We start from the raw sequence: 18,661 nt of genomic DNA, 5'->3' as shown, positions 1-18,661 counted from the left end.
GTACCTGCAGCGAAGTCCAGGTGACAGTCGGGGAGTCCGGGTCCACGGCGAGCCATCTTCAAACTTGAAAAACAAAAACAAGTACAAACGATCCACAGATGAAGTACTTGTTGTGCTCTCAAATTAAATCCGCTTTTAGTAAAATGTTTTGCAAAACTTAGCTTTCCACAGGCTGAGGTTGGAGCAGGTCGAAACAAGTCCACGAGCAAGTGTAAACGGACGTTTGGAACCTTGGCGACCATGGTTACGGTTGTCAACGTGTACACGTGCACGTGATAGAACTATCCGGTTGTTAAGTCTGACGTCACTAGCCGTGTCTGGGTCTAAACTCCGCTGCAGGTCCATATATCAAACGATCACTATGGCATTACTGAGAGTTGAAAAACTGTCTAAAGTCTTTCATCTTTAATAAAATGATCAGCGTTCTGCTCTACCAGGTGTAACAATTGAGTTTAACATCCAGGCATCCATGAAAACGGAATTTATGACATTTAACGGAGTTAGAAGTTAGCAGGGAGTTAGCTCGCTAGCTTCTATCTAAATACAATATAACATGTCCTGACTGCGGGGTTTTGGAAACAAGTTAAAACGTACAGCTCTGCTATCACTTCCAACATAAATGAAGACAGAAAACTAAACAGCAGTGACGTTTGTCGCGCGGGAGCCTGGGATTGTTTAGCTAAACGGCCTAAACCGTTTCCCATTCATTCTCTATGGTAGTGCTAAACCACTACGGATGTAATATATTTTTGGCCACTACGGTCTTCCGGCGCTGTAACGATTTCGAGATGCGGCGGCACTTTTAAAAAAACTCCTCTTTTACGTTTCGGGAGAGAAAACAAGTAACTCAACGCTCGCAACACATCCCAACGCTCCTCATTCATTGATCAAAGGTAAGAAACGTCGTTTGAAATAACAGTAAACCAAACAGAATACATTTACAGGTGTATATTACAGGTAATAGGCGTGTTGCGATTGCATTTACGAAGCATCCATCGCTCAGTTAAAGACGGTGGGAGTTTATCTGCTGTTGTAAAGTGGCACGGTAAAAAATGAATGAACGTGATCCTTAAATAAATTACGTGTTTCATTGACGTGTTTTGCCATTAAATAAACTTTGTAGGTTTCCGACTGCTGTGACACTGACATTACTATAATGTGGTAAAATTAAATAACCAATAAGTGTCTTGTTATGAGATGACATGCTAAATGACTGAACCTGCTTTAAAAGAAAATGTATTGCTTTCATGTTGTAATGGTCAGTCACCTTATCAATGCGAAAATCTGTTTTGATATCTCTAACATGAGCAATGCCCACTCGTGTATGAATAAACACGATAGCTTAAATACATATATGTTGTTAATCTACCAGCAATTCTTATGTGCCATGACTACTAAGCAGTTACCACAAATTTTGCAGATATGCCAATAATCATTCAACCATGAAAGGTTTTTATTTACAGACAGAACAGTTTGTTATACCTGGAGGAAAAAACACTTTTATCCCAAATGTTGTCAATGTTCTTTCAAATTGAGTCTCGTTATTGTTCTCCTGCATCCTGCTGTGTAAACCCAGCAGCAAGATTATAACCTGAAATGTCTTTGTTTGTGTTTGGAATCAATTTTGTTTAGTATAATTGTTTATTTTTTCACTGCTTGTCAAGATGCAGAAGAAAGTTGCGCCATATCCAGGGAAAATCTCTGTGGTTGTTCCGCAAGGGGCCACTTGGATACCTTCTCCAGGACCCGTCAAAAGAAGCTCGACGGATTAAAAATGACCCCAAACTGCAGGACAAGTCTGCACCTGTGAGGGATGATGTTGTACATCAGAATGCTCTGACTGTCATCTATCAGAGAGGAGGGGATGAGTCTGACATGAAGGAAGTGCAGGGAGAGTACATTCTGCAGTTTGGAAAGTATAAAGGGAAATCTTTCCGGTGGCTTCTGGGGAATGATGTCGGGTACACCATGTACCTGATCAAAGATCTCCAGAAGGAAGAGGCTGCAGGGACCTCTGTGGAAGAAGGGCATGGCAAGGAGAGCTTGCATTCATTTGTACAGTATGCCCTCAGCTTTACAGAGATAAAGACTCTTCTGAACTGCAAGACCAGCAGAGTGAGTGTTGCTGCAGAAGCCTCTGAGGATGATCAGCTGGTTGGCTTTGGCTCACGAGCCAAGAGCACCTGGAAGGAGATTCAGGAGTCTCCTTTCTACGAGGCAGAGAGACAAAGATGGGTGGAAGAAAAGAGGAAATAGGGGAGAAACTGTTGATATTGTACATAAGATAGTTTTGTTCTAGTTTTGTAATGTTTATTTTGTTTATATAAATAAAAACTGATTGTAAATATAAAAATGTGAATAAATTGTGTTCTGTAAAAATAGCAGCACAGCTCTCTTCTTTATAACCTCTTAGAGTTCACCTGTATGTTTATATACCTGTGTGTGCTCACCATCAGGTAATCAGTTTTAAAAAGCTATGAGTGCGGCCCTGAAAGCTTACATATTATTTCTAAATCACTTCATGTAATGATAACAAGCCATCCTTTCTCTAGTGGGGTCTCACAGCTTTTATCTTTATAATCTTTCTGGTTGATTTGTAATATTAGAAACATGACTGCTGTCTTTTATCTGTGTGACTATACAGCCTGTTTCAGACATGACAACCAGACAGTGTCTGAAGTTCTCTTTAATACATGCAACACAGCTGGAGATAGTCCAGACACTTTCTCACTTCTGATGATAATATTTTTGGTTTAGGTATTGTTGCTTTCTGGCTTGAAGCTTATCTACAAAAGCAGTTCAATAAGGAGAGATCATGTGGAAAAACCGAACATGATTTATTGAGATACAGAAATAAATGTAACTGTTAGGCAGTTAGACTCCAATGACCCATCATAGCAGAAGAAATCTCAGCAGTGACAGGATTTTGCATAAGCCACACCCCAGAGTCAAAATGCTGGTAGTGATGAAGATGGAGGCTGGGACAGGGTTCTGAGTGACCACGGTGAGGAGGAGAAAGGAGAGGAGGCGGGCTGCATAGCTGAGGATCTGAAACACAGAATGGTAGAAGCAGAAGAGCAACAGATTTAAAGCATGCAGAGTGGAGGCTGGCAAGAGCATGACTGGAATAAAGTAATGATGTCAGTACTGAGTTTGTGCTGGAAAATGAATAGATATAAACTAACAGCCACCAGGAAGCAGACAGATGACTTATTACAGACATGCCTTGTTTAAATTATGTATAAGCATCATTTTCTATGTCATCAGAATGTATCTGTATTATAGTTTTAGCTTTAGTCTTTTTATTAAAAGTTGGATGTCTGCATAATTGTAGACTATATGTCTGGTATGTATCATCTCAAGACTGTCATGATACAGTCTGAGTTATGACAGTATAGGTACGTAATGCAGAAAAATTGCTCCACAGGCCATAACACTATATAATCTAAATAAAATGATAATGAAATAAAAATTAAAAGCAAAGTGAAAAATAAATGTTATCCACAATAAGTAAATTGAAAATGGTGTTTAACTTTTGATAATGTAACACAACCTTTGTCCCAACCAGGACTCGAACCCGCGCTCAGACAGTTCAGTGTAAAAAAACCCCATTTTTTTCCAATGCCCGAAAAGCTGCGATTTGATTGGCTGTTTCTCCGTTACACCTATACGCGAGGAGAACAACTGAGATAATCCATCCAAAATACGAGGTTAGTCATTCATATACTGCTGCATGGGCTGGGCTGTAGTTACATCCTAAGGTTTTAAAAACTGAGCTTAAATAAATGATTAGCGGTAATAAAAGCCGAGGGAGGTCAACAGGGATCACTGACAGTCAGTGATCCCTGTTGACCTCCCTTTCTTTTGAGATCAAATAGAAGAAAATACATAACATTAAACATGTTAACAACACAAAAGCCATATTAAACGCAGACTACTTTAGACCCGGAAGTAGGATTCGTGGCGTCATCACTGAACAACCGGATATGAATGGAGCTCACCGCAGTGTAATTTACAGTTAATTTATGGTCATTTACTGTCAGGGGTGGAAGTAATGAATTACAAATACTCACGTTACTGTAATTAAGTAGATTTTTTGGGTACTTGTACTTTTATGAGTAATTTTTCAAGTGTGTAATTTTACTCATACTTGAGTACAACTTACACCATGTAATCTACTGAGTACGCCCACAATTTGAATTAATATTCAAACCTTTCGTCTGCATTTTTGCAGCCAATAAAGCCGTGCAATCCCGACCGGCCAATTCAAGACGTAAGCAAAGAATAAACTCTGATGCAGCAGCAGGCACAGGTGTCTGGAGGTGCTACATGGTGGAGTACAAACTACTTTATAGACGGAAGATGTGGAGACAAAGAAGCCAAAATGGAGACAGAGGACAACTGTCAACCATGAAAACGACGTAGAAAAGACGGAGGACGTGTGCCCGTGGCCATACCTGGAGGAATTTTTCATGTGCAGAGGGAGAAAAGGAGACAGCGTCCAGATGCAGTGCAAACTTTGTTTGACCTCTACAGTCATTTCAGCTTACAAGACTTCAGCGTCTAATCTAAAAAAAAACAACACATTGAGGTAAGAGGTTTTACAACTATACGTGTACAATATTGCCTTCTTATTTTTCATGTGTGTTAAGGTTATTAGTTTGGCTGAGATATTGTCACCGCCATTGGTTAGCCTGATATTAAAATAAGACGGAGCTAGCTAATGTGCGTGTGTGCATGCATAATTGAGCTAAATTCGTAGGAATGTTTTAGCTTATTATTTGGATAACCACCGTCATTACAATAAATTAAATTTGTAGTCATTTAAAACTCACAGGCCTACAATCAGCTGGCCTATATAAAAAACAAAAACAAAATTTGAACACAGTGCTGAGCTGCATCTCAAATTAATCTTCCAGCTCTCAGCTGACATGTACCAGAGCCCGATTGATGGATCAGTTGATCAGGATCATTGGCCTGATATAGGTCTATCATAGTGACGTGGCTCTTAATCAGTAGGGTTATATGTTTCCCAATATGATATCTTTTTTTAAAGAACATAATGTGGATTGTTTTTATTTGTTAGCTGTATGGGCAGCATTTTTGTGTATGTGATCCCTTTCCTTAAATTACATTTGCTATATACACATATTTTGCTCTCTTAGTATTTTTAGAACCTGACTAATACTGAAAACTTTAGGGTGATACTGATAAAAAGGACTTAAAAATTTAGATACTGATACATTGGTCGATACTCTTTTTACAGATAGTATACATATTACAGAACTTAGAATGTATACAGAAATTCATGTTTTTTGCAATGATCGTTCAAAATTGGTTTACATTTGTAAATAAATACAGCAATATATCTGCAAGATTTGACCAAATTCACCACTCTTTTATACTATGCTAAACAATCAAAGATTAGCTCATGTCTAGTTGAATGATGTTTTAAAAATGTTTTCCTGTAGTGTTAATCACAGTGATGTTATGAAGTAATGTATGAACCTGACGTATGATAATATTTATCTCTACAGAGGAAACATCCATCGAAGATTGAGCAGTACAATATCACTGTGGCATCAACATCTCGTCAGCGAAAGGCCACAGCCACACCAAACAAGCTCTCAGCAAATACACAAGCCAAGTTACCAGACCTGATGTTGAGAGCTGCAAACAAACATGTTCCACAAGCAACTGTTGACATGCTTGTCATCAATTTCATATGTGAGGGTCTACAGCCATTTGCAGTGGTAGAACAGCCATCTTTCAAAGAATTGGTTACCACATTACAACCTCAAGCCAAAGTCCTCTCCAGACCCACTGTCCGTGCCAGAATCTGTGAAGCTGCTGATCACATGAAGATGACTTTGGTTGCAGCATTGGATAAAGTCAAATTTGTTGCTACCACTACTGATTGTTGGTCAGCTCATCAGAAAAATTACCTTGGAGTCACATGCCATTGGAGGAAGAGTCCCTGGAAAGAAGATCTGCAGCACCAGCATGCAAAAGATTGAGAGGGTCTCTCACATTTGACATGCTTGCTGGTGCGCTTGATGATATCCATTGCCAATACAAGATTAGAGGCAAAGTTGTAAGAACCACAACTGATATGTGGAAGGCCTTGACAAAGTTGGATCCACTGTTTGGGGCACAAAATGATGCAGATGAAGCTGAAGATGAAACAGACCCAGAAACTATTGACCTGACTGACCATATTGACTACCATGAGGCAAGTGCAATTCTTGATGAAGACTCTGGTTTGGAGTATCAACTCCCGTCTCATCAGCGATGTGCATGTCACCTGCTAAACCTTGTGGCAACATCTGATGCTGCCCTAGCAGAGAGCATGAAGGAAACCTACGAGAGGCTCTCCCGTGCATGCTTTGCAAAATGCCAGGCCATTTGGAACAAAACTCATTTGGCTAATGAAGTGGTAGAGGACAAGTGTGAACTACAGATCATTCGTCCCAATGCAACACAATGGAATTCAACCTACCTTGCCATTGAAAGGATAATACGCATCATTGATGAGAAGGGGGAAAATGCCATCAGGAGCATTTGTGAGGAGTTCAAGGTGAAAATGTGAGTAAAATTGGACACCTACCAATATGGTTTCAAATTTTGTGAATTTTCCTTAATGGATGGTTAAAAACGTGAGCAGACTCTTAATATTAAATCAGAAGATCCCTGTTATAGTCATGGTGGGTTTTGTTGTTGTGTCTTACAGGTTGAGTCCTGCAGAAGTTGCATTCCTTAGGGAGTACTGTACCACCATGAAGCCACTGGTGAAAGCTTCAAACATTCTTCAGTCTGAGTCCACTTCCTTTATGGGATGGCTCCTGCCAGTAATCCAACAACTACTGTTCAAACTTAGCAGGCTGGAGACATCAAGCAAGACATGCGTGCCACTCATCAGAGTCCTGCAAAATGGCCTTCAAAAGCGTTTTGGAGCGATGATGGAGGATCCAGAGTTGGCTGCAGCTGCAGTCCTCTTACCCAAGTTCAAGACTTCCTGGACTGACAGAGCAGATGTAACAGAGGCTGGTAAGGATTCATGTGATCCCATTTTTGTGTATTTTTACATTTGAACACATGCTTAAGTGAGTATTTCACCTAATACATTGTAAGTTATTGATGGTCTGTCCCGAATACTAAACAATCCTTTTTGAGAATTTGCCGTTTTTAAATTTGTGTTCAGGAATAATCACTGAAATTTAAATAACAAAATTGTGTTATCTACTTGCAATTACAGCCTTGACATACATCAAACAACATCTTGAAACGACAGAGCATGAGAGTGAGGATCAGCAAAGAGAGTCATCTGATGAAGATGAATTCTTCTCCAGACCAATCTCCAGACGGCTGCAAAGTGCAGTTGAGCTTGATGGTTACCTTGCTTGTGCCACAGACACCATGGAGCTGCTGCACTCCTTCTCAGGTATCAAAAACCTCTCTCTTAAACTGAACACAGCTCTGCCTGCTTCTGCTGCGTGTGAACGACTTTTTAGCTGTGCTGGTCTACTCTTCACTGCCAAACGAAGTCGGATTGCCTCTGTTAATTTAGAAAACCAGCTCTTGCTGAAACTGAACAAAAGGTTCAGAAAGTAAAGTGTGCTTGAATGTCCAGCTTGAATGAAAAAAAAATACACAAAGCTGGAGTTCTTCTGTGTCTTTACGTGGCCAGCTCTCTCCCTCTCTCTCCTGTTGCTACTTAAATGATGAAACTGATCAATGATCAGCTGATCGCTTTTCTCTCTTGTTTGTTTATCGCGCATTTCGAGCCAGAAAGAGGAAACCAGCGGTGGTCGCTCTAAACAACAGCAGCAGGTTAAAACTTGATCAGCTGCTATTAGAATTTATTTAATATTACTTTCTAGTATCAGCTGATGTTGGCTGGAGCCACAGCTGTAACAGCTGCTGGTCATGATATCGGTTTGGATATATGGTGAGAGGGAAACGTGAAGATGAAACCAGGAGATGTCCTTACTGAATCATCAGAGCTGAACAGGTGATGGAGAAACAGGTTTACCTTTTAGGTGACATGAATAAGTTGAAGGGAAGTTATGAACTGTTTCTGAGAGACAAATAACATCAGGATCCTTTTTTACTGACAGCTGGTAACTGTGCAGGGACGGGTCTAGCAAAGTTTTGCAAGGGGGCAGGTAACCATATACATGCACTGTTTATAAGATTGGGGAAACCTGCAGTCAGCTGAGACTGAAGAAGTCAATTGGATGAGTGACGAAACGTTTTTCCCACAAAACGTAAAGTCCAGATGAACAGAATCAACTTTTGGAGATACTATATAGCTCATGCTAATATCACATCTTCACATTTTTCTTTTTAGAGGTAACAATAACTTTGCATTCTCGCTACTCACCATGCTCTAAAACAGGTATATGTTAGCAATGACATCATTTAACAAATGTTTTTAAAATTCTAGCCGTGCTAATTAGCCTTAGGATTGGTTGAGGTCTGTGCAAGCCTTTGGAACAAAATCAGTCTTTTAAAGCTCACTATTTTCCAGGTGAGCCTATAGCACATTTGTTAAAGTCAGTCCGGATTGTACAGCTTCTAATCAGAAACAATTAAAGTTTGTTTCTTTTTTTCTGCTCATCAATCTTTTTCTGTAAGTAGTTACCGAAATACAGTCAACCTTTCTTCATTTTCCTAAGTGTGTGTGTGTATGTGTATATATATATATATATATATATATATATATATATATATATATAAAAACAAACCACAACGCCCCCCAGTCCCACACAGATCAACACAACCATCAAACATATTAGAGGAATATAACAGTAACAAAAGTAGATTTAAACAGGCAATACCTCTAGACTAGCAAAATAAGAGATAAAGGGTTGCCACTTGTGAAAAAATTTGGCTGTGCAACCTCTCAACGTATATTAAATTTTTTCAAGTTTTAAAAAAAACATGACATCTTCAAGCCACCGGGAAACAGTAGGATACTTAACAGACTTCCAATGCAACAATATTAGACGTCTCGCTAATAGGGATGTGAAGGCTATAATATCCTTTTGTGTGGAATCAAGTGTAAGTGAGCGAACAGGAATCCCAAATACAGCAATCAGAGGACAAGGATGAAGAGTTACCCCAAGAACAGTTGACATAATAGCAAAATACCCTGTCCAGAAACCTTGTAGCTCAGGACACAGAAAAAACATGTGGCTAAGGTACGACCAGTACTTTTAACATTTTATCAATTATTTACCAAATTAAAAAACAACATGTGGTAACTTATTTTTAATTTTGCTGCATACAAGTTGAATGAATGCTTACTGGATCTAGAACACCATTTAGATCATAACAGCTCCTGATCAGGATGAATTTCATTTTCAAATCAAATTTCATGTCGCAGTTTCACACTTTTGTAACATATTATTTCAAAGCTTGCTTATGGGCTTGTTTTGGAGCAGACCAACAGTCAGGCTCGTCTTCACCCTTACTGTCAGACTCTGAATTGATGGTTCTGCTATATCTCACCTGGCTGAGTGGGGACACATGTACTAAACGTTAGAGTTCCCACTGCAGGAGCTTGGGTTTGAGTCTGCCCTCGACCGTTTCCTGTGTGCCATACCGCCTCACTCTCTCCCCACCTTCCTGCCTCATGTTCTGAAATCTCTTCCTCTCCATCAACTTTGAGTTTCTTTGAGTGGAGCTTCTTTTGCAGCTGTGACAAAATATAGAATGGTTTCTGCAACCAGGGGAGTAAAATGTGCTGCAGTGTGAGGGCGCACAGGTGTAGGTGTGGAATTTTACATATAAATATTATAGTTTACTTCATGCACAAGAAATGTAAACATTTAATCTAACCCACTTTTCATCAACTACATAACCTTTATTGGAGAGTACATTCATAAATTGTGTGTATCACACACACAAACACACATCCACTAAACTCTCTCGTTTTATATCTCTCCCTCTCTCTTGTGAATGATGGAAGTTTGGTGGACTGTGTGGTTTGTCTGGCTGAAAGTTGTGTTTTTTTTTTTATGTGTGGCGTGTTGTGAGGCTGATTATGAGTTAGTGTAATTGTGTATGGTGTTGTTAGTGTAGTTTATGTGGCGTTAGTGGTTTTTCCTGGATGCAGAGCAGGTCAGTATGCCGTGGACTTTTACACCACCATGTTAGGGATGGAGTAAAGTAATAAAGCTTGAGTGGAGAAGCTGCTGCAGGGGCTTCCTCAGCTGAGCTCTGAGGACAGAGCTGTCCTGGATGCTAACTTTTCTTTGGAGGAGATTAGTGCTGCTGCTGGTCAGCTGGCTCCTGCACAGGGTGGGCTGCCTGCAGACTTCTGTAAAAGACTGTTACTGGCATCGAGCCATCATGTGGGGCTCTCTCTTCTCCCTAAAAAACAGAGATTTGTCTCTGCTTAGAAATGGAGACGTGGCTCTGTTATGCACAGATTACTAACTTCCTTCAAAAGTACTGGCCACCAGGCCGAAACACTTTGTGAAATGAATCACTCACAGGGATCAGTCGTACTGTGTACCACACAGCTCTAATGTGAACAAGAGTTTTCTCATGAGAGACTTGGTAGTTATTTGTAAATTGTACAGTTTGATGTTGGAATAATTTCTTTAGATTAAGAGAAAGTGTTTGATAGGATTGACAATCTTTTTTGTTTTTCCATTATGAGAAGTTTTGCTTTTTGGAGGTGGATTTTTGTCACTTTTGGGGCTGTTGTATCAGGCGGCTTTCTGTTTTGTAAAAGTGGATGATGGGCTGAGCTGCCCAGTATAAGTTTGGAGAGGATCTAACTGGAATGTCCTGTTTCTGGAATATATATTTATATTGGTATATTTGTTAGAATTTTTAATCTTTGTTGAATGTTTTAAGAGATAAATAAGCAAAGTTATCTAGATTTATGTTGCCAGGTTTATGTCGGAGGCCTCTGCTGGTGTTGTCATTGTTTTTCTGTTTTCATTACAGATCAGAGTGATGTGGACTTTCTCAATAGATGTTTAGATTTGTATGAGAACCTTCAGCAAAGGTGAGCTGGTGAAAAAATATGGTGTAACAGGTTTGTTGGTGGTCATATAGAGACTTTTTTTTTTTTTTTTAGGAAAAGAAGAGTCTCGGAGGTTGCCATGGAGACGGTCTGTGTCAGACTGTCTAAACCAAAAATGGATGCTGTACATACACTGATAAATGTCATTTCAGGAGTGGCCAGATTGAAATCCAGAGAAAACTATGCTAGAGGTGAAAGGTCAAACATTGGTCATCATGTTGAGATTTTTTTAATACCACAGACTGACAAAGAAAACTGAAATTTGTGAATTTTAAAGGTGTGCAAGATGTGCTGTGTTCAGTCGCAGGGCCTTGCCCTTTTATTTCATTTGTCTTTGGTTTCGAGTTTTTATTTGTGCTCTTGTAATTATTTTGTGATAAAACTTTTTCTATTTTGAGATCAAGATTCAAGTGGAAATCTTTGTGTGTCTGTCTCTCCCTTGGTTTCTGTAGAGGTACAGTGTGGGGGCGCCTGGATAAATGTTAAACAGAAGCTAGATGTAGTGTTCCTCCACTGTCCGTTAAGGATATGAGGAAAAGAAATGGTCAAGAACAAAGTGTATGGTGTATTTATAAAAGAAAATGGCTTTTAAATTGTATACCAAAACGACCACCAGAAAGTCAACTACAACTTGTTACATAATCATCATGATTGTTGTATCAGTTTAACAGTTTATGGGTTGACTTCTTTCGGTTCATTCACTGTTTACATCATGAAGGAAAAAGAAGGCAACAGGCTGAGAAATGAAGCTGTTGTGTGTCTTTGTGGCCACACGGGGGCAGTGCTGCATAAATAGTAGAATCTCTTCCTGGACACTTTTTCTGGACCTCTTTTTAAATGACTAATAAAGACAACAACAACATGAATTACATCAGGATCTGATATGGTTGTCTTTTTTTGTTGAGCTTTATATATTTCAGAATGCCTAGAGTTTGTTTGTTTCCCATGTTTTGTGATACAGAACATCTCCTCTCAGACGGCTGTTGTCTCATAATGGGTCATTACCTGGTCTGATGGGGTGTTTGTTCCATTTATAAATCAAGTGATTGATTTGTGAAATGAGAGATGGCCTCTGACCTGCTGACTGGTGTCTGATCTTCTCTGCTCCCCTCAAATTTGACAACTACTCGGCTAATGTGATGGTGGACAGGAAGTCACTAAACCTGGGACTCTGGAAACACATTTCTAGGGATAAAAAGTTAATGTAGATCGTTTCAGGAGATAAATATTAAATGATCGATTTGGCGATTATACTAATATAGTAAGAAAAGAATGTATGAAGAAAAGATTTTTTATCTATACACTTAAGCAACGACCAGAGTCTTAGAATTGCGCTTTCACCAGGTTTTACTTGACTGAACAACAGAACTTCTCTGTCTCCTTTATAAGGGGTCACATCCTGAGTTACACAATGAGTCTTTCAAATGTGTGCGATAACCCACTGCATGTGTAGTCGTGCTGAGACCGCGTGGTCTTATTTTTATTACCCCTTGATTCAGCTGTGACCTGCTTATCAAGTCTTTTTACAAGTACATCATAATTATCTGCTCTCATGCAGACATAAGTTGAGCAATGGTTTAACAAACTTTCCCATCAAAAACATGAAGGTTTAGCTTTAAGCTTATTTGTCCAAACAACAAAGGATAAACTGCCAGCACCTGGACTGAAACAGAACATAGTAGTGTTGGATGTAAGTAAAGGAAATACAAGTATAACTGTGACTATGGAACAAATCTCCTTCAATGTTAAACCTTAATGTTAACCTGATTGTGTTTATTAGAAAAATCAGCCATTACAGTGTCTGTGATTGCTTCACATAGTTAGTTAACTCTGGTTGTCTGTGGGTTTGTGTCAAACTTGGAGTGGAAAAAAAGCATAAAAACTGTGGAAGATGCAGACTGTGAAAGTCTAGTTTATTTCATGAATACAATTATTTTTTTACAGTCGCTAGAACAAAGTAGCGTACATTCATGATAAAGTAAATACCACAACACAACATGGACAGTAAGAAGTAAACTGAATTGTCTTAGAACTTATTATATTCTTTAAGCTTAAAAGCAACACCTAGGATTAGACTGTTTGTGTTTTAAACCTTTTATTCAAAACTAGTATGTGTCAACACTTCTTTCTCCCAGCAGCATTATTGAAGTGACACTTTAACGACACTTTACCTGCTGATGCTTCACATCACAATCTTTATGACGAAAAAGCTCAGATGTCTGTGCTGTCACTTGTTATGAAAATGGACAGAACCTGGGCTCAGGCTTCCTCTTCTTCTTTCCTTCCTCTTTAATAATAACCATAGATCAGTAAAATAGCCATATTTTTAAACAAATGATTGTGATGAAGAGAATTTTTTTTTCTAGTGTGCATGAACTCAAAATCTTTTAAGTTTAAATCTTTTTTGTTTACCAATAACTGGGGAAATCCAAACTTGATGTACCAGGTCAACTCAGCGAGCTCCTGTCTTGACCTCCCCTCTGCACGCACGCACGCACACAGTATCATCATAAATGCCATGATATCTTTCTTGTTCAAATAGTTTATTCACTTAACAAAGAGGTAGCTTGGAAACTCAGTAAGAAGGAGGAAAAATAGTTTAAGGACATTTTCTCAAATAAAGAGGATTTCATCATCTTTCTGTTCATAATGGGGCGATTGTGGCTCAAGAGTTGGGAGTTCGCCTTGTAACCGGAAGGTTGCCGGTTCGAGCCCCGGCTTGTACGGCCGCGGTCGTTGTGTCCTTGGGCAAGATACTTCCCCCGTTGCCTACTGGTGGCGCCAGTGTCGGGCAGCCTCGCCTCTGTCAGTGCGCCCCAGGGTGGCTGTGGCTACAATGTAGCTTGCCATCACCAGTGTGTGAATGGGTGGATGACTGGTTGTGTAAAGCGCTTTGGGGACCTTAGGGACTAGTAAAGCACTATACAAATACAGGCTAAATAAAAGAAGAGATACATCAGAAACAAATCAGTAGATCCAGAAATTATAGAGTCAAACTCTTTTCAGCTGTAGAGGTACACTTCATGCACTCCTTAGCGTACAGTTCAAATGCCTGTGTTAGGGTGCATTGTTTCAGTTTCATTAAGTCTTCTTGCAGTTACATGATAATTATTATGCTGGAGTGATCAAAGCTCATAAACATCTGAGTTACACAATGAGTCTTTCAAATGTGTGGAATATCCCAGCTGTAACCTTTGCTTTCAATTTGGTTAAATTTGGCATTCAGATCACAGACTAAACAACAAGTACAGTAGGTCTTCCACTCCACAATTAAAAATAGCAACACTCATGCAAGGCTTTATTCTCCATAGAGTCAACATAAAGCAACATTAAATAATGGATCTTTCATCTGAAAAAATTACAGTTTGTATAAATTTACACTGAAGACCAAAATACACACACATACATAAAACCCATAAATCACTAAAACCTATTAAAACACATGGAAAATTACCTCATTTGTTGTGCTATTCAAAGATGTGTATGTGTGTGTATTCAGGCCAAGTCATAAAGAAAGCAATAGAGGTCAATATACTTTATGTTCTACAGTCGCTGCAGATTAATGAATTATAGTGGAAACTTGAAGATCCTAGGTATAGTAGTTTGTGGGAAATAAATACAGTGAAGTGACCATTTAGCTCTTGTGGCATGAAACTGCTTAGTGCATTATTATTTGCTTTTCTACAATATGATATTTGTTTAATAATTGATTGATTTAGTGCATAAAATAGTTGATAAATAAAATGTTAAATATCTAATCTAAGGGAGTGTCTTTGACACATGCTGACTGCATTCTTCTTATAACCAGAACAGGAAGTGAGATCAGAGGAGAACAAGAGTGAGCAGTTTGGTGAAAGGAACAGGAAGGATGAAGAAGAGGTGAATATCCACACAGTTTAAAAGGAGACATCATGGCACAATAAGAGCACAAGCTCTAAGATGAAGACTGGTAATGATTAAAAACTGCACTAAATAGTATCATTCTGTGACTTCACACTTTAGGTAGTGCATAACATGTACCACTTTATATTAATTTTACTATATGTTTAAATAAATAAAAACAAATAACTTTAAAAGGTGCTGTTATTGAGTGAAAATTCAAAAGACTTCATGGCTGGGGAGAAAAAGGGAGAAAGATGGAGGAACACAGCACACATAAGAAACAGGTAAGAGTGGACATGAAGTCAAAGTCAGGGACATGTCCGATAATAAAGACCTTCCACCTGGCTACATATATGTCACTTCTGCTTTGCCCACATTCATCTATGGTGATCGCTCATAACTAAGCAGGGTGCTATGCTCTTATCAAACGATGATCCGAAACTGCTCTTAAAATAATTATTACAAGAATATATACATATTTTTTTTGTTATTTTTTTAGTTGAATATAAAATGTTTGTGTGTGATTGTCAGTACAAAGAGGAAGCGCGGACAGAGAGACTGGAACTAACAGAGATCAGGTGGATTTTTCACAACATCTACATGCATTAAATGGATGCGTTGTGTGCTTTTCAGTAGCACTCTGCTATTAATGTGAATAATAGCATTTAGCAACATTCACATCACTGTAAACTTGAACAGGATGAATGCCACTATACTGATGTGACAGACTACAAATCTGTTCTCCACTCTCTGAATTGGTGTACACGAGTCTCTGTGCTGAGTCTGCACAACAAAGTGTTTGGGTTTGCATGAATTCAAAAGCTGTCATTTAAAATCAGCTCTATTACCAGTTTGCTTCTTGTGCAGGTACGTGGAGTCGCAGGGGGATTTTGAACTGTCTGTATTGTATAATGGTACTTTAAATACTTGATGATTTGGTGGACCTGCCTCTATGTGGTTAAGAGACTGAAACAATGCCGTGCAGGTTTCTCCTCTGATCTGCTTTTTCTTAAACTGTTTTTGAAATTTACTGTCAACATGACTGTGCCATTGCATCGGGTTTTAAACTAAAGTGACCACCGTAAAGCTGATGTATTATATTAAAATCTGTTATTCTTAGACACTGCTGTAGGTCATCCAAAAATTACATTTCTTTTGAAGGCAACACTAAAAGCATGACATTAAGACTGAGCTGAGCCCTCCTAAAGGTTTGATGCTGGAGTCGCCCCTGATTGAGTGCTTCTCACACATTTATGATTTTGAACAATTTACAGAAAATAATATCAACAGTAAGTACTTTTAAAGACTTAACATATAATAATAGTTGCTGAATTCATGCAAGTCAAATAACTGATTGATCAACTACAGAAACAAAATTGTACTTCATGCGTTTCATGAGCACAAATCTTCATCTGTAAAATAACAACTAAAGATGTCAGATAATTGTAGTGAAGTCAAATGTACCAATTTCCACTTAGAAGCAGCGGAGAAGAAGCCACAAATGTGATGGAAAGACCGATGCAATGCCTCTATCACCCACTGTCCTTGCCGACCTGCATTGGCTTCCCGTTAAGTATCGCATTCAATTCAAAATCCTGCTGCTCACCTTCCGAATTATTAACGATATAGCTCCAAGCTACCTCATTGAGCTCCTTAGACATACACCCCTACGGTGTAATTTTACATGTAGTTGTTTTTTTTACTGTGTAATAATATTCAGCATTGCTATCAATACATTTTTCAAAAAATGCTTCTCTGTGCAAAATGGGATTAAAAACATAAACTGTGGGTGTGGCGGAGGTGTGGTCCGGGGCGCGGCTGCAGGGGAGGAGTGGTGCAGTGAGCTCAACGGGGCGATGCTGGTAAGAACAGCTGATGGCGATTTTGGACTGATGGTGGTTTTCCTTTCCTTTATATAGTGAGGTGGAGAGGAGCGGAGGAGAGAGACGCTGGGGAAACCGACCGCTGTCAGACGGTGTTCTGTTGTAATTCAGTGCACACTCTTAATAAATGTGGGATCTGATGACAACGACCTGTGTGTGGGTGTATCTGTGCCTAGCGTGTGTCACAGTGGGATACTGTTATTCCGTGATTTGAACCGGGGGAACAAATCGTGGCAGGATCAGCCTGATATTTTTTGTATCCCACTCTAACTTTACTGTATAAAGAGCTAACGTCTCCAAAATGTCAGGAGTAGTTAGTCATTACAACAAGTGTTTGTGAACTAAAAATCAAGAATGTGGGATACTGTTTGTCCGTGATTTGAACAGCCCAGCGCTGCTCCCGACGAAGGGAAAACCAATTCTGCAGGGGAGACCTACCTCAGCGCTTGTGCAGGTGAAACCAAAGGGCAGATATGCTTCACCATATTTTCTAGTCTTTGGCTTGGAATAAAGTTGGTTTGGAAACCTATTCAGCGATGCTTCATCTCCTGCTTTGCGTTTGTGTAGGCGCCCCGTGCTAGCAGTGTCCAAGCATTTTGTTTTTTTCCCCTTTTCATACCGCCCCCCCTCCCCCCACCCTGCAATGGCTCTGCGCCCCCCCCTAGGAGGCGGGCCCCACACTTTGGGAAGCTCTGGCCTAGCCCCATCTTATCTCTCTGAGCTGCTGCAGCCTTATACACCCACCGGCTCTCTCAGGTCAGCTGATCAGCTGCTCCTAAATGCATCTGACTGAGCGTAAACTTAGAGGAGATCGTGCTTTTGCCGTAGCAGCTCCAAAACTGTGGAACGATCTGCCTTTAGAGATAAGACAGGCCCCTTCTCTGCCTGTTTTTAAATCACTCCTGAAAACCCATCTATTCACCCTGGCCTTTCACTCCTTGTGAGATGTTGGTTTTTAGTTTTACTTCAGTTGTTTTAGTTGATTCAATGTTGTTTTAGCTTGTTTTTAAATATAGGGCTGTTTTAATTTTTATGTACTATGTTTTATTTTTTACTGTTTTGTTTTATTCCATTGTTCTTAACTTATTTACTGTACAGCTCAGTTATTCTCCTGACTGAAGTTTGATCTGTTTAAGGCATCCTGCCATGCGATTGCATTTGTCCCTGACCACCAGAAACCCTCATGCTAACTTTTATCGAGTGGAAAAAAGTTAGCATTCATCCTCCAGCTTCACTGTGTTTCTATGCTAACATAGCTGTGTCGCTAGCGATCATGTAGCAATCAATCAATCTTTATTTATAAAGCACTTTTCATACAAAAAAAAATGTAGAACAAAGTGCTTTACATGGTTAAAAGCAGCCCACCCCACCCTCCAACTCACTCCCCACACTGTCATTAACATAAACGATGTGAATACACACACACACACACACACACACACACACACACACACACACACACACACACACACACACACACACACACACACACACACACACACACACAAAAAGAGTAAAATTGGGCTGGGTACGCATGAGCCAAGTGAGGAAACACTATAACAGGGAGCCGTCTGCACCGGGAGCCGGTCACAGACCGTAGCCTCCAGGCTGGGCACACAGCAGGAGGGAGGCAAAGAAGCCCCCCAGCCAGGCTGAGAGGACCCCAGAGCCCCAGCAACCACGGTCGATCACAGCCCCGGTGCAGGGAGCGCCCTCTGAGGAAACACTGGAGATATGACACAATAGGATATATACAGGGTAAAACGATAAAATAAATAAGAACGGGATACAATATAAATAGAGTAACAAGATTAAAAAATAAATCAATAAATATTAGGTAAAGCCTAAATTAATA

At 39.6% G+C, this 18,661-nt stretch overlaps 1 protein-coding gene across 3 annotated transcripts; it reads left to right on the top strand.

The window, feature by feature from the left end:
- Positions 1-5,255: 5,255 nt before the first annotated feature.
- LOC146701779 (uncharacterized) lies at positions 5,256-15,364 on the top strand. 3 transcript variants are annotated; one of them, XM_085468121.1, is made up of 4 exons: positions 5,256-6,585; positions 6,731-7,047; positions 7,256-7,441; positions 14,850-15,364. In XM_085468121.1, the coding sequence occupies exons 1-4, from the start codon at positions 5,957-5,959 to the stop codon at positions 14,939-14,941; spliced, it is 1,224 nt and encodes a 407-aa protein (XP_085324247.1). In that variant the 5' UTR covers positions 5,256-5,956; the 3' UTR covers positions 14,942-15,364. The 3 variants fall into 3 exon arrangements, with proteins under 3 accessions (XP_085324247.1, XP_085324248.1, XP_085324246.1); XM_085468122.1 differs by lacking the exon at positions 14,850-15,364 and adding an exon at positions 10,963-12,145; XM_085468120.1 differs by lacking the exon at positions 14,850-15,364 and having other exon boundaries at positions 7,256-7,611.
- Positions 15,365-18,661: the final 3,297 nt, after the last annotated feature.

Source organism: Copadichromis virginalis, linkage group LG9 (genome assembly GCF_057382275.1).
Source record: "Copadichromis virginalis isolate Kocher_CV1m ecotype Utaka linkage group LG9, C_Virginalis_male_GT1.1, whole genome shotgun sequence".
Lineage (NCBI taxonomy): Eukaryota > Metazoa > Chordata > Actinopteri > Cichliformes > Cichlidae > Copadichromis > Copadichromis virginalis.
Note: the sequence above shows the minus strand (reverse complement) of the source record. Positions and strands in the feature narration are given on the sequence as shown.

Bases quoted from the DNA above. Each gene is read 5' to 3' on its own strand.
- LOC146701779 (XM_085468120.1), top strand. From the start codon at position 5,957: ATGCCATTGGAGGAAGAGTCCCTGGAAAGAAGATCTGCAGCACCAGCA. The intron at 6,586-6,730 runs GTGAGTAAAATT...TGTGTCTTACAG, and splicing joins GAGGAGTTCAAGGTGAAAAT to GTTGAGTCCTGCAGAAGTTG. The intron at 7,048-7,255 runs GTAAGGATTCAT...TTGCAATTACAG, and splicing joins AGCAGATGTAACAGAGGCTG to CCTTGACATACATCAAACAA.